The following is a 12,704-nucleotide window of genomic DNA, read 5'->3' on the forward strand; positions in this document are numbered from 1 at the left end:
GAAGTGGCGAACATGCTGGAACTTCTCGTGCTAGCGAAGTAGAGGTATTTGGAAAAGCTTGGTCGGATCACGCGCTCCTACCGGAAGCGTCCCGATGGGAGATGACTACGGCGCAGGCCCAGTGGTTTCCATTCGCTACGAATTATGCACTGTGTACATCATATGTAAAGCAGCCGCAATGCAGTGGCCTTCGTTGAATGCCAAATAAACATGTTTTTCTCCTACACCAGCGCCTGACACCATCGTCTCCCGCCCCTCGCTTCCGGTTAAGGAAAGGAAACACTGCAGGAATCCGTAAACCAGGCCCACAACAGCTACACCCTATCCTTCTGTGCAAATAAGTTGCGCGGCTGCCGAAAGCCCCGCCCATTCGTAACTGCGCCGGTCGTCCAGCCCCAAATGCAAATAAGCCGAGCGCCCCGGAAGCTCCGCCCCTGCACGCGCTCCCAGGCCTCCGCAGCGGAGGAGCCTCTCCGGGGGCGGGCACGGCCGGGGCTCCGCCTCTCGCGGAGGGGACGCGCCTGGGCACAGCCCGCCAGGCACCGCCTCCTGCCGGGGCTCCGACGCGAGGGCGGAGCGGCAGTGCGCTCCGGTTTGGGCATGCCGTTCGTTCAGCTACGCGTCCTGAGTGGTGGGGCAGGCTCGGTTCTCGTCCGGGCAGCTGCCGTCGAGTCTGCAGCATCGGCGCCGTCGAGAGCAGGCGGGCGCCGGCGACCAGGCAGGGAGTGGACGCTTGGCGGGGCCTACGGTTTCAGAAGCGCCGCCTCAGCCATGGCCCCAATCAAGGTGACCGTTGGCCGGGACCGGCCTGAACTCCCCTCCCGCCAGTCTTCCCAGTGCTCTCGGTCCCGCTTTCTGGGGGAGAATCACCCTCCTTCCTGCCCTCCGGACCCCTGCGCTCCGCCGGACGCTCCTCCCGCAGTTCTCCTCCCCTCAGCAACACCCCGTGGCTGCTCCCCTCCCCCAATTCTCGCCAGTTTTGGGGACTCGTACCCCATTTCCTGGACAGCCCCCAAGGCTCTCGAGCCTTCCCCTCGTCCCCTTTTCACTTCCACTATGCGACACCCAATGATGTGTCTCCACCATCTTAGGCGATTGAATACCATGGTGGTCTCCGCCTTCTGGAACCATCTCCTTTGCCGCAGGGCCCCTTTTCAACCTCCATACATGCCCCTACCCCCATACTCTCTTGTACGTTTTTGTTATATTCCTGGGCATCATTCTTCACCCCATCGTCTGAAACAAGGGTTTTCTCTTAAAGCCCCTATTGTGTCTCTCCCGTTCCATTTCTCCCGTGCTCATTCCCACTCTTCTGCTGAATCTTTCATCCCCTCACCTGGAACGATCCCCTGCACCTGGGAACCACCTCCCTTACCCTTCCACCCTCTTCTGAGACCTCCTCCTCCTCCTGCTTAATCTTACTCCCAATCCCTGATTTGCCCTCCTTTCATGTACCTCCTCTGGCTCCATGAAACCCTCACACACTCCCAGTTAGGCTAACCCATCCCCTTTGAGAGATGCCTTTTTATTTTATTACCCTCCCCCCAACTTTTCCATCTTCTGCTGCTCTCCCTTTTTCTCTTCCTGAGGGCTGGACACTCAGACCTGGCCAGGGTCCTCTCCCTCCCTGTTGTCAGGGTCTCCTCCTCACCCCCCAATAGATTCCCTGCACTCCTTCCCTGCCCATTTATCCCACTTCTTTCCCGTAAGAAACAGACTCCTTGTTTACTCAACCCCTTGAGACACCCAGAGAGGCCTCCTCTCCCATTTTCTTCTGTCACCCACAGGCTGGTAAAAGGAATAGGGGCCACCTTGAAACCCGGAGGATGTGGAGGAACCAGGCGGTGGCGGGGAGAGGGGAGGGCGGCTGGGAGGGACCTCTGGAAACTTTGACAGGTTAGGACATTACAGCTCTGTCAACTCTGCTCTACTAGGAGTGACTGTCTGGTCTGGTTTAACGCCTTTCTCTTGGCTTCTCCTACCCACTCCTTCATTCCCCAACTGCTTATCTCCTTATCTAGTCAGTCTCTAGTTGTCTTTGCTCATATACAAAGTAACCAAGTAACTCCTTACCAAGTCATTCCCTCTAGGTGGGAGATGCCATCCCTTCCGTGGTGGTCTTTGAAGGGCAGCCTGGGAACAAAGTGAACCTGGCAGAGCTGTTCAAGGGCAAGAAGGGGGTGCTGTTTGGAGTCCCTGGGGCTTTTACCCCTGGCTGTTCCAAGGTGAGACCTGCCCTTCTGGGACTCAGCGGTTGGAATCTCGTGTCCATGTCTGTATTGTTCCTAAGTTCTAGGGCAGCTTGCAATGAGAGTATGTAGTGGCAGTGACAGTTACAAGGCCTATCAGAGCGGGGCGCCTGGGTGGCTCAGTCGGTTAGGCGTCTGCCTTCAGCTCAGGTCATGATCCCGGGGTCCTGGGATCCAGTCCTGCATCGGGCTCCCTGCTGGGTGGGGAGCCTGCTTCTCCCTCTCCCTCTGCTGCTGCTCCCCCTGTTTATGCTCTCTCACTCTCCCTCTGTCAAATAAAGAAAGAAAATCTTTAAAAAAAAACACAAAAAACAGGGCGCCTGGGTGGCACAGTTGGTTAGGCGACTGCCTTCGGCTCGGGTCATGATCCTGGAGTCCTGGGATCGAGTCCCACGTCGGGCTCCCTGCTCGGCAGAGGGTCTGCTTCTCCCTCTCCCACTCCCCGTTTGTGTTCCCTCTCTCGCTGTGTCTTTCTCTGTCAAATAAATAAATAAAAAATCTTAAAATAAAATAAAATAAAATAAAAAAAACCACAAAAAACAAAGCCTCTCAGAGCGTTCAGAAAAAAGCGGAGGCCATGAAAAGGTCGTGGCACCAGGAACGTAGGAGAAAAGGGTATTGTAATTAAATCCAACATCTGTTATTGATCTTGCTGGTGATTGGCGATGTGGAAGATACTCAGGTAAAGTATAGTCACGTCCAAGGGAAGTTCACGGTGACCGCAGAGCACTCAAGTATGGATCCAAGCTTCTTGCCGCCAAGGCAAAAAGGAACTGTGGCTGACACATTTCTAATTGATCAAAGATATTCAAGAGGGAAGCGAGGAGGGCCTGGAGATAAAGGGTATGACGCCGCAGAGCAGAGGCAGTTATCCCTTTGCTGACCCTTTGTGTCCCCTCCTAGACCCACCTGCCAGGATTTGTGCAGCAGGCTGAGGCTCTGAAGGCCAAGGGGGTCCAGGTGGTAGCCTGTCTGTGTGTTAATGATGTCTTTGTGACTGAAGAGTGGGGACAAGCTCACAACTCGGGAGGCAAGGTGAGGTATGGGTCCTGCAGGGGATCAGGGGCCAGGTGGGGGATTTTTCTTTGACCTTTACTTTCTCCTTAGGTTAGGCTCTTGGCTGACCCCACTGGGGCCTTTGGGAAGGTGAGTGCATCCCTGCAACCCCTACCCTATAGGGTGGTCCCTGTGCCAGGCCTTGGATGCATGGAGGGACATGGCTAATGTGGGAAGCAGCTGGTGGAGGCAGGGCTTGGTCTGTTCTGGTAGTTTCTAAGCCTTGTCTCTGCTTTTCCTTTTAGGAGACAGATTTGCTACTAGATGATTCATTGGTGTCCCTGTTTGGAAATCATCGGCTCAAGAGGTAAAAGTGGGAGGGTCCTCTGTGGGGTTCCCCTGCCATCCCTTCAATTTCCATTCCCAGCCTCCAGGCCCAGGCTTTTGTAATTGGCTCAGTCTCTCTCTCTCTCTTTTTAAAGATTTACTTATTTATTTTAAAGAGAGAGCGAGCATGCAGAGGGAATGGGAGAGACTTTTTTTTTTTTTAAGATTTCATTTATTTATTTGATAGAGCACAAGCAGGGGGAGGGGCAGAGGCAGAGGGAGAAGCAGGCTCCCCTCTGAGCAGGGAGCCTGACACGGGACTCGATCCCAGGACTCTGGGATCATGACCTGAGCCCAAGGCAGATGCTTAACCGACTGAGCCACCCAGGCACCCCGAGGGAGAGAGAGTCTTAAGCGGACTCCACGCTGAGCGCAGAGCCCGACGTGGGGCTAGATCTCATGACCCTGAGACCACGACCTGAGGGGAAACCAAGAGCCAGACGCTTAACCCGACTGCACCACCCAGGCGCCCCTGGCCCATTCTCTCTTTCTGGCAGGTTCTCCATGGTGGTAGAGGATGGCATAGTGAAATCCTTGAATGTGGAGCCAGATGGTACAGGCCTCACCTGCAGCCTGGCCCCCAACATCCTCTCACAGCTCTGAGGACCCGGGCCCCTACTCCTTCCACCCTTTCCTGTTTCACCAGTCCAGCCTCAATGGGGGCCACCAAGTGGGAATTGTGACCAAATTTCTGCAATAAACATTTCTGGTTCACAATTAGTCCTTGATTTTTCCTTTCTTTTCTTTTTTTTTTTAAGATTTATTTACTATTTGAGAGAGAGTGTGCACATGCATTGGGGGTTGGGGGTTGGGGACGGGCAGAGGGAGAGAAAGCAGACTTGCTGTCGAGCTTGGAGCCAGGACTTAGGGCTTGATCTCATGAACCTGAGATCATGACCTGAGTTGAAATCAAGAGTGAGACTTTTAACTGACAGCCATCCAGGGGCCCCTACTCCTTGATTTTGAGTTGCTGATTTGCTGAGGGCCAGGCCTTGGGACAGTCACAACTGTGAGGGTAGTGGGCAGGGGCTGAAGGGGTACTAATGGGGGATCCTGATTTCATTCTTCATGAGGGCGAGCCTTTGAATGAAGTGTTAATGAAGCATCAATATACAGGTTGGGAAAGGACCAGTGGTCTGAAGAGCAAGGGAAGGAGCAGTCTGTGCAGAGGGAGTAGGCCCTAGGCAGACGTGAGCTTGGCTTGCATCCATGACCTTTTGCATTTGTTCTCTGGGTCTTGGCTGACCTCATGTGGACCATAAACCTCAGGGTTGAGCTTTGGTGCTAGGTACCCCCCACCTGGGCCAAGCTTTAGCCCCACCATTCTTTTAGACTCTATTGAACCCCTCCCAGGAGCACCCTCATCACAGGAAGGGCTCCTGGCACCTTGAGGCCAACCAACTGGTAGAAAGGGCTCCATCAGTGGAGGCAGTACTGGTTTAGTCCAGGAGAGCTTCCTGGGAGAGGAGTCTGGGTGAGCTGTTCCAGGGGAGAAGATGCCGGTGAGGACCGACCAGTGCTGGGTATACTGTGAGGGGCTGGGGGGCAGGGAGGCCAGCAGGGTCGGGGCTGCAGGGCAGTGCTGTCTGCAGGCCCTGCCCTTGGGCCTCTGGCTTTTGCCCCTGGGAAGCCTTGCACTTGGCATCAGGCAGCGATTACTAGGCCCCTGCTGTGTTTAGGAGCTCATAGTCTTAAGGAGGGCAGACACTTAGAGCTGCCTCTTCAGGTAGTAAGATGATCCCGTGCGGTGTGAGCCTGAGAGCCTCAGGTGGAGAGAGAGCCGGAGTCAGCGGCTGGGCTCTCTGAGCCTCCGGTCACATGGGGTGGTGGTGTCTGTGGGCTACTCTGGATAGCGGAGGGCCTGAGATCAACGATCACATTGCAAGAGAATCCGACAGAGCTTCATCTCCTGGGTGGACACACTGTGTTTCAGGCTTGTAGATAAAGGGCAGGGCAGGCCAGGGCAAAGGGGCCTGGATCAGTGGGTTCTGGAGGCTTGGAGCTGTACCTGGCAGGGCAGTGGGCATGAGCTTCCTGGGCTGTTGGTGGCCAAAGGGTTAATGTTAAAACAAACCCTGAGACATTCACCCAACACATCTCCAGCTAAAACTCACCCACCTGTCCTGACCCTCCCAAGGGCATAGCAACTCTGACCGGGAAGGCTAAGTGTTTTACTCAGCATCAGCAGTTCTGGCCTTTTCTGCGTCAAGAGCTGAGAGCCATGCCCCTTGCTTTAGAAAATGCACATCATCGGGCGCCTGGGTGGCTCAGTCGGTTAAGCATCGGCCTTGGGCTCAGGTCATGATCTCAGGGTCCTGGGATCGAGCCCTGCATCGGGCTCCCTCTGCCCCTCCCCCCCCCTGCCCAGCTCGTGCTAGCTCTTTCTCTCTCAAAGAAATAAAATCTTTAAAAAAAGAAAAAGAAAATGCACGTTTGCACATATGTGTGCACAGGGGCACATATGAATGCCCTTTTTAAGGGTTTTGAGGAGGTGCCCTGAAGTCCTTCCAGAAATTCCAGGTGAGTCTCCACCCCGCCCTGGGAGGCATCATACCAGAGTGGGGTCACTGGACTTTGGGCTCAGACCACTAGACTGTGAATCCTGACCTGCTACCGAGAAGCTGGTGACCTTGGGCAGGCTATTTAGTTTCCCTTGACCCCACTTCCCTCATCTTTAAAGTAGGAATAATCCTAACCCACCTCATAGGGTTGTTGGGAACAAATGAGAGTTTATGGAAAGCACTGGGCACAGTGCCTAGCACGCAGTAAGAACCCAAGACATGGTTATAAAGAGAAAAAGAAACAAACAAAAGAAAGAACCCTTGCTCTCTACCATGCAGCCTGCCCGTCGGTAGAGAAAGAGCTAGAGGGGCGCCTGGATGGCTCCGTCGGTTGACCGTCTGACTCTTGATTTTAGCTCAGGTTGGGATCTCAGGGTTGTGAGATTGAGCCCTGGTCCGGCTCCGCTGAGCACAGTCTGCTTGGGGTTCTCTCCCTTTCTCTCCCTCCCCCATTGCTCCTCTCTGTGAGCGCTCTCTGTCTTAAATAAATAAATAAGATCTTAAAAAAAAAAAAAAGCGAGCTAGGAGTTGGGAGAGAAGTCAGACCTCAGTCCTGTCGTTAGCGATTCCTATGACTACGCCTCCCTGGGCCTCGGTTTCCTTGTCAGTATAATGGGCTAGTGACTCTCTTATTATCCATTGTATGTGGGTCCCCAGGATTCTCCATACATTGTCTGGCACCTGAAGCCTCACAGGTTAAGAAGCTGGGAAAGCATCGCCGGGGAGAGTCCTGGCCAGGCCCTAGGGAGTCAGACCCGAGCTTCTGAGAGGAGAGGGTCGGAGGGGTGCTGGCATTCCTGGCCCAGACCTGGGGCTGTAGTTCTGCAGGCACCATGATCAGGAGGATATTGACCCTGAGGGAACCCACCTTGCTGGTCATGCTTGGGGTTTGGCCACGCGGATGTTGAGGAGTCGCAGTGGAGAGAGATTGTGTGTGTGTGTGTGCGTGTGTGTGTATGTGCACGTGTGTTTGTACAACTCCTGGAGAAGTTTGGATAACATCTGTGTGAATGCACAGATTTTTGGTGCTAATAAACATGCATATCAATCCGCCATGTTATGAATATTTGCATTGATTCTCCCTGCTTGAGCTGGAAGTCCTTTTTTTTTTTTTTTTTTTACTGAACACAGGTAAGATGCCCTGCTCAGGATGCATTTTGGGAAACAGTAAAGAAGTGAAGGATGGGAGAGAGAGAGAGAAAGCTATCCTTTCTCCAGCTTCCTGAATATTGGTTCCCATTGTTTCAGCATAAGTTTGACCAAGCAGGTCTGAATTAGAACTAGATTTGCTTGAGGGTGATAATAATTGCAGTGATTTGAGACAGAGGCTTAGCTCACAGATATGCAGTAGGAAGGTTGACAGTCTAGGGCTAGTACAGCAGCTCCATGATTACAAGGGACCCATGCTCCTCCTGTCTTGCGCTCTGCCATTTTAAACGTCTGCCGTCTACCTCACAATCCAATGCGGCTGCTTGGGTTCCAGCCACCACAGCTGTAGTCTAGCCAGCAAAAAGGCGGAAATGGGGAACAGGCGTTAAAAGGTCCATGCCAGGGGCGCCTGGGTGGCTCAGTCGTTAAGCGTCTGCCTTCGGCTCAGGTCATGATCCCGGGGTCCTGGGATCGAGCCCCGCATCGGGCTCCCTGCTCTGCGGGAAGCCTGCTTCTCCCTCTCCCACTCCCCCTGCTGTGTTCCTGCTCTCACTATCTTTCTCTCTGTCAAATAAACAAATAAAATCTTAAAAAAAAAAAATAAATAAAAGGTCCATGCCAGCTCTCTTTTAAGAAGGTTTTCTGGAAGCTCTCACATATCATTTCCACTTAAATCTCACTGGCCAAAGCTTAGTTGCATGGTCACACTAGCTGCAAGAAGAGGCTGGGAAATGTCCACTTTATTCTGGGCTGCTATGTGTCTAACTAAAAGACCAGGGGTTCTATTACTAAAGGAGAAAGGGAAAAAGGAGATTGGGAAGAAACAAGCAGTGTGGGCTACACGGGGCGGGGGTGTGTGTGTCCTGTCTGAGCATAGGCACTTTTGGGGGCTCCATGGCCTCCCAAAGGATGGTGGCACCCGCTGCTGCTCCCATCAGCCTTGGCAGGGACAAATCCTAAGCTGTCCCAGGTCCCTGTGTGGTCACCTCCTACCCCCAGTTACCCCTCTCCAGCCTCTCTCCTGCTCCCTGTAAACCTTGGTCTCCACAGTCACCCCGATTCCCCAGCTTGTGGGTCCTCCAGCCTCTTCAGCATCTCCTGACAATGTTCATCACCTGGGATGCCCCTCCCTTCCCTACCCCTGCCCAAAGCGCTCTACCCTCTGAGGTCCCAGGTCGGTCCCGTTTGCTGAGGACCACTGCCCCCTCCTGTCCCTTACTTGAACGATCCACGTGGGCCACACCCTCAGCTTCATCAAGGATGGAGGGGGGTTTTGACATATAATTCACATATCATAACATTCACTCTTTAAACGTGCACAGTTGAGTGGTGTTTCGTCTACTCACCAACTTGGACGACCGTCACCGCCACGAAGACAGATCTTGAATCTCCACGACTTCTCCCCAAGATGAAGTCGCTCGTCTCTTCTGAGCGACGCACATGTGCCCATCCTAGTTACAAAAGGCGTGTTCCGACTTCTAGGGGGTTCTGCTCGCCCCCACGTGCCCCTGCGGTCACATCAGGTGTCTTGCACCCAGTGGCTGTTTGCCGAGAGTCATCTGGGCGCCAGGTCCCAGGCTGGGCTCCGGGGACACGGTGGTGAGCGCTCCAGGCACGGGCCCTGCAGACACCACCACCAGGTGGGACTCCAGGCTCCAAGCTCCTGTCCAAGCGAGCTGGCAGTGCCCTGGAAGCTCTGGTCCCTGCCTTGACATGCCCACCGTCCCACAGGGGTGCCAGCCCCCGGATGAGTGCTTGCAGTCCATGCGGGGGAGCTGTGACAGGGCAGCCCAGGTTGGACAGAAGGACTCTGGCCACTAGCCCGCCCGCCACCAGGTACGGGAAGGGGAATGACTTCTAATCATGGGCTGGAAGATGAATAGACGACGGCCAGGTGAACAGAGGTGGGAAGGGTGTTCTAGGTGGCAGGAACAGCCTCGCCAAAGCCTAAAGGTGAGCAAGGGGAGCCAGGTCCGGGCAAGCAGAGATTTAGGGGTTTTGTCCACAAGCCACAGCTTAGTTGGCTTCTCTTGGTGAACATCCGGTGTCTCCGGTATTTGGCTAAGGGCGGCTTCGGAGGGAGACATTCTATTTTTGTTTCCTCCTGGGCTCCTTCCTCGGGGCGTGTTCCCCAATGCTGGAGTGTTGGGTCACAGGGCTCGGGCGGTTTTAATGGTCTCTGGAAACTCTGAGGCCATTTTGACAGCCCCCAGTGATGTGTGCGGCCGTGTCTCTCCTCACCACGTGCCAATCTGGGCTTTACCTCCTGGATGTATTTTTGCTGGCTTAATGGGCATTTAATGGTATCTTGGCACGGTCTTTCATGAATGTGTCTTTAATTACGAGGGAGGCTGGCAACCGTGGGGCTTGGCACCGCTCTCCCTGTGCTCGCTAACCGGGCGCTGGGCTCCAGCCTTGCTCTCCCACCAGCCAGCGACAAGGCAGCAGGGAGCAAGGGAGGTGATGCAGCTTTTGGGTTTACCCTTAACTTTACTGACCCCTGCGCCCCTCTGAGCCTCACTCTCCTTATCCCTGACATAGGAATTCATTTGCTCAAAAAACATGACTTTGGCTGCCTTCTGTATTTTGGCTCTCCCTCTTCCTGGCTCTGTGGCCTTAAGCAAGTGACTTAACCTCTCTGTGTGTCAGTTTCTTCATCGTCGTGGTCTCCATGGCTCGGCACCGTGAGAACGTGGGAAGATGCACAGCAGAGCGGAGTAAGGCTAGGAGGGAAAAGGACTGGGGTCTGCTGTAGGAAGGGAAAATCTTTTCCGAGAAACAGGACATCCAGCGAGAGCAGCAGAGTGAGAAGGAACCAGCCGAAGGCAGAGGGAGGGTGCGTGTGTGGGGGGTGGTTTCAGTTTGGAGGAACAGCAAATTTCAAGGGGTCCAGGGTGGAAGACTGAGGAAGCAGGGAGGGCCCGGCGGCAGAGGAGAGGGGAGGAGCCAGGGATGAGCTTGGGTGGACAGCTGGGCCCACTCAGCAGAGCCTCGGGTCTCGAAGGTCATGGTAAGAGGTTAGAACTTGATTCAAAGCACAGGGAGAAGCCACTGGAAGGTTTTAAGCAGGAAAGGTTCATGAGCCAGTATTTCCAAAAGACTCTTTGGGCTCTGGGTGGAGGCCGCGCGGAGGAGGACTGGTGCTGACGTCCGCCTTGGTAAGAGTCTCAGGGTGAGGCAGGGCGGATGCGCCCTAGGAGTGTGGGGACGCACTGGGGAGAGCAAGCCAAGTGTCAGGTGGTGGGGGCTGTGCGGTGTCATGCTCTCTTCAGCTGCTGGGGCTCACATCTTGCAGGTGGCCCCCTGAGTCCCTGGGGACCTGGCCCGGCCTGACTCTGGCTTCCCCCTGCCTCCTTCCATCGGGCAGCTGGTTCAGGCCACCCCACTGGGCGTTTCTGCTCCTGGCCCGCTCTGGCTCCATTATTTCCACCCCCAAATGGTGGGTAGGAAAACCACCCCTTCTTAGCACTTGGGTGGGGAGGAGGGAGTTCCTCAGACCCAACACCAGAAGCCCAGGTGCCCAGAAGGCCCTGGAGATTGTTTTGTTTTGTTTTGTTTTTAATTCTTGAGCTTGGGGCCCTGAACTTTCTGGTTACGGGACTGGGCCCTGGCCAGGCCAGAGGGGTGCCCGGTGGGGCTCTGGGCCTGCTGCAGGCAAGGGGCGAAAGTGGCCCTCTGACTCAGCCCTGGTTGGTCCCAGGCTCTGGTTGGCCCTGACCACCACTTGTCCTGGCTGCCCTGGGCTCTGCTCCCTCAAACCCTCCTGCCTCTGGCCTCTGGGGTCGGACCAGGGCTATCTAGAGAATTCAAAACCAGAAGGGAACTGGGAGATGGCATCCCTCCCACTCCTACCCTGTGAAGATGGGGAAGCTGAGCCCCGAGGGAGGAGATTGCTGTTGATTAAGTTGTCCATTTGTCGGTCTGTCTTTCTCTGCTTCTTGCCTGCCTCCTGGATCCCCATGCTGTCAGTAGTGGGAGCTGAACTCCCTTAAAAAGTGCCAGAGGGGTGCCTGGGGGGCTCAGTTGGTGAAGCATCAGGCTCTTGATTTAGGCTCAGGTCATGATCTCAGAGTCAGCTCTTTCTCTCTCTCAAAATAGATAAATAGATTAAAAAAAAAAAAAAAAAACAACCTGCCAGACAAAGATATCTGAGAAGGGCAGACACCATAGCACTGCAAACATTTAAAATATTTGTCAACAGGGGCGCCTGGGTGGCTCAGTCATTAAGTGTCTGCCTTCGGCTCAGGTCATGGTCCCAGGATCCTGGGATCGAGCCCCGCGTCGGGCTCCTTGCTCAGCGGAGGGCCTGCTTCTCCCTCTCCCACTCCCCCTGCTTGTGTTCCCTCTCTCACTGTGTCTCTCTCTGTCAAATAAACTCTTTAAAACATAAAAAATAAAAATAAAATAAAATAAAATATTTGTCAACAAGACACGGTTTATGTATTTTTATTTTTATTTTTTTTAAAGAGGCCCGTCCCTCCCTTCCCCTCTCCCCGAAGCCTCCCTGGGCCTGACTCAGCTGGAGCGAGTCAGAGAAGAGGGTTGAGGGGCAGCCAGGCGTGTGTGGAGGGACGGATGTGAAAGCCATCGTTGACCCAGCGCCTGCCTCCGAGGCTTGAAGAAGGGTGTGCCTGGGAGATGTTGAGCAAGGCAGGGGCCCTTGGCAGCCAAGGGATGAGGCCCAGTCACCGCGCTTGGCTAACCCCAAGCAGGCTCTCTGGGAGGACTTCCTGGGCTGGAATCCTCGGGCCAGGGGGTGCAAATAGAAGTTAAGAGCCACAGAAGGTCAAATCTGGATGGACCCTTGATATTATTAATACTAAAGATAACAACCACACCGGGGACCATTTAATGAACGCTTCAGCTGGGCCCCAGCTCATGGAATCCTCATAACAACCGTCTGAGAGGATTATCTGCATTTCCAGCTGCATCTCAGCAGGGATGAACAATGGCTGTGCTCTGCTGCCCTGCACGCCTTCCCACTGCCTGGTGAGACCTGGCTCGCCATGGCCGTGAGCTCCTTGCTCTTTACACAGTGGCCCCACTGCCTTCCTTTGGTTGGTTCTACCACTTAATAGCTGTGTGACTTTGGGCAGGTTAGTAACCTCTCTGAGTCTCAGTTTCCCCCTCTGTGAATTAGAGACCCTTAGTCCTTAGGTCACGTATTATTAGTCCAACACAAATAAGTCAATAAGCCTAAAGTACTTTTTTAAAAAAAGATTTTATTTATTCATTTAACAGAGAGAGAGAGAACAAGCAGGGGGAGTGGTAGACAGAGGGAGAAGCAGACTCCCTGAGGAGCAGGGAGCCCCATGTGGGGCTGGATCCCAGGACTCTGGGATCATGACCTGAGTTGAAGCAG

General features: G+C 54.2%; 1 protein-coding gene across 1 annotated transcript; it reads left to right on the forward strand.

The window, feature by feature from the left end:
• The first annotated feature begins 520 nt into the window (after window positions 1–520).
• On the forward strand, window positions 521–4,352 carry PRDX5 (peroxiredoxin 5). The gene is made up of 6 exons (XM_035013147.1): window positions 521–786; window positions 2,091–2,225; window positions 3,153–3,284; window positions 3,357–3,395; window positions 3,551–3,612; window positions 4,130–4,352. Exons 1-6 carry the CDS (start codon window positions 601–603, stop codon window positions 4,233–4,235), a joined length of 660 nt encoding a protein of 219 aa, XP_034869038.1. The 5' UTR covers window positions 521–600; the 3' UTR covers window positions 4,236–4,352.
• The last annotated feature ends 8,352 nt before the right edge of the window (window positions 4,353–12,704 follow it).

This window comes from Mirounga leonina, unplaced genomic scaffold (assembly GCF_011800145.1).
Source record: "Mirounga leonina isolate KUSES-001 unplaced genomic scaffold, KU_Mleo_1.0 Mir_166, whole genome shotgun sequence".
In the NCBI taxonomy this organism is placed as follows: domain Eukaryota; kingdom Metazoa; phylum Chordata; class Mammalia; order Carnivora; family Phocidae; genus Mirounga; species Mirounga leonina.

Coding starts and splice junctions, on each gene's coding strand:
- PRDX5 (XM_035013147.1), top strand. CDS start 601: ATGCCGTTCGTTCAGCTACGCGTCCTGAGTGGTGGGGCAGGCTCGGTT. Junction 787..2,090: donor CAGCCATGGCCCCAATCAAG/GTGACCGTTGGC, acceptor CATTCCCTCTAG/GTGGGAGATGCCATCCCTTC. Junction 2,226..3,152: donor TTACCCCTGGCTGTTCCAAG/GTGAGACCTGCC, acceptor GTCCCCTCCTAG/ACCCACCTGCCAGGATTTGT.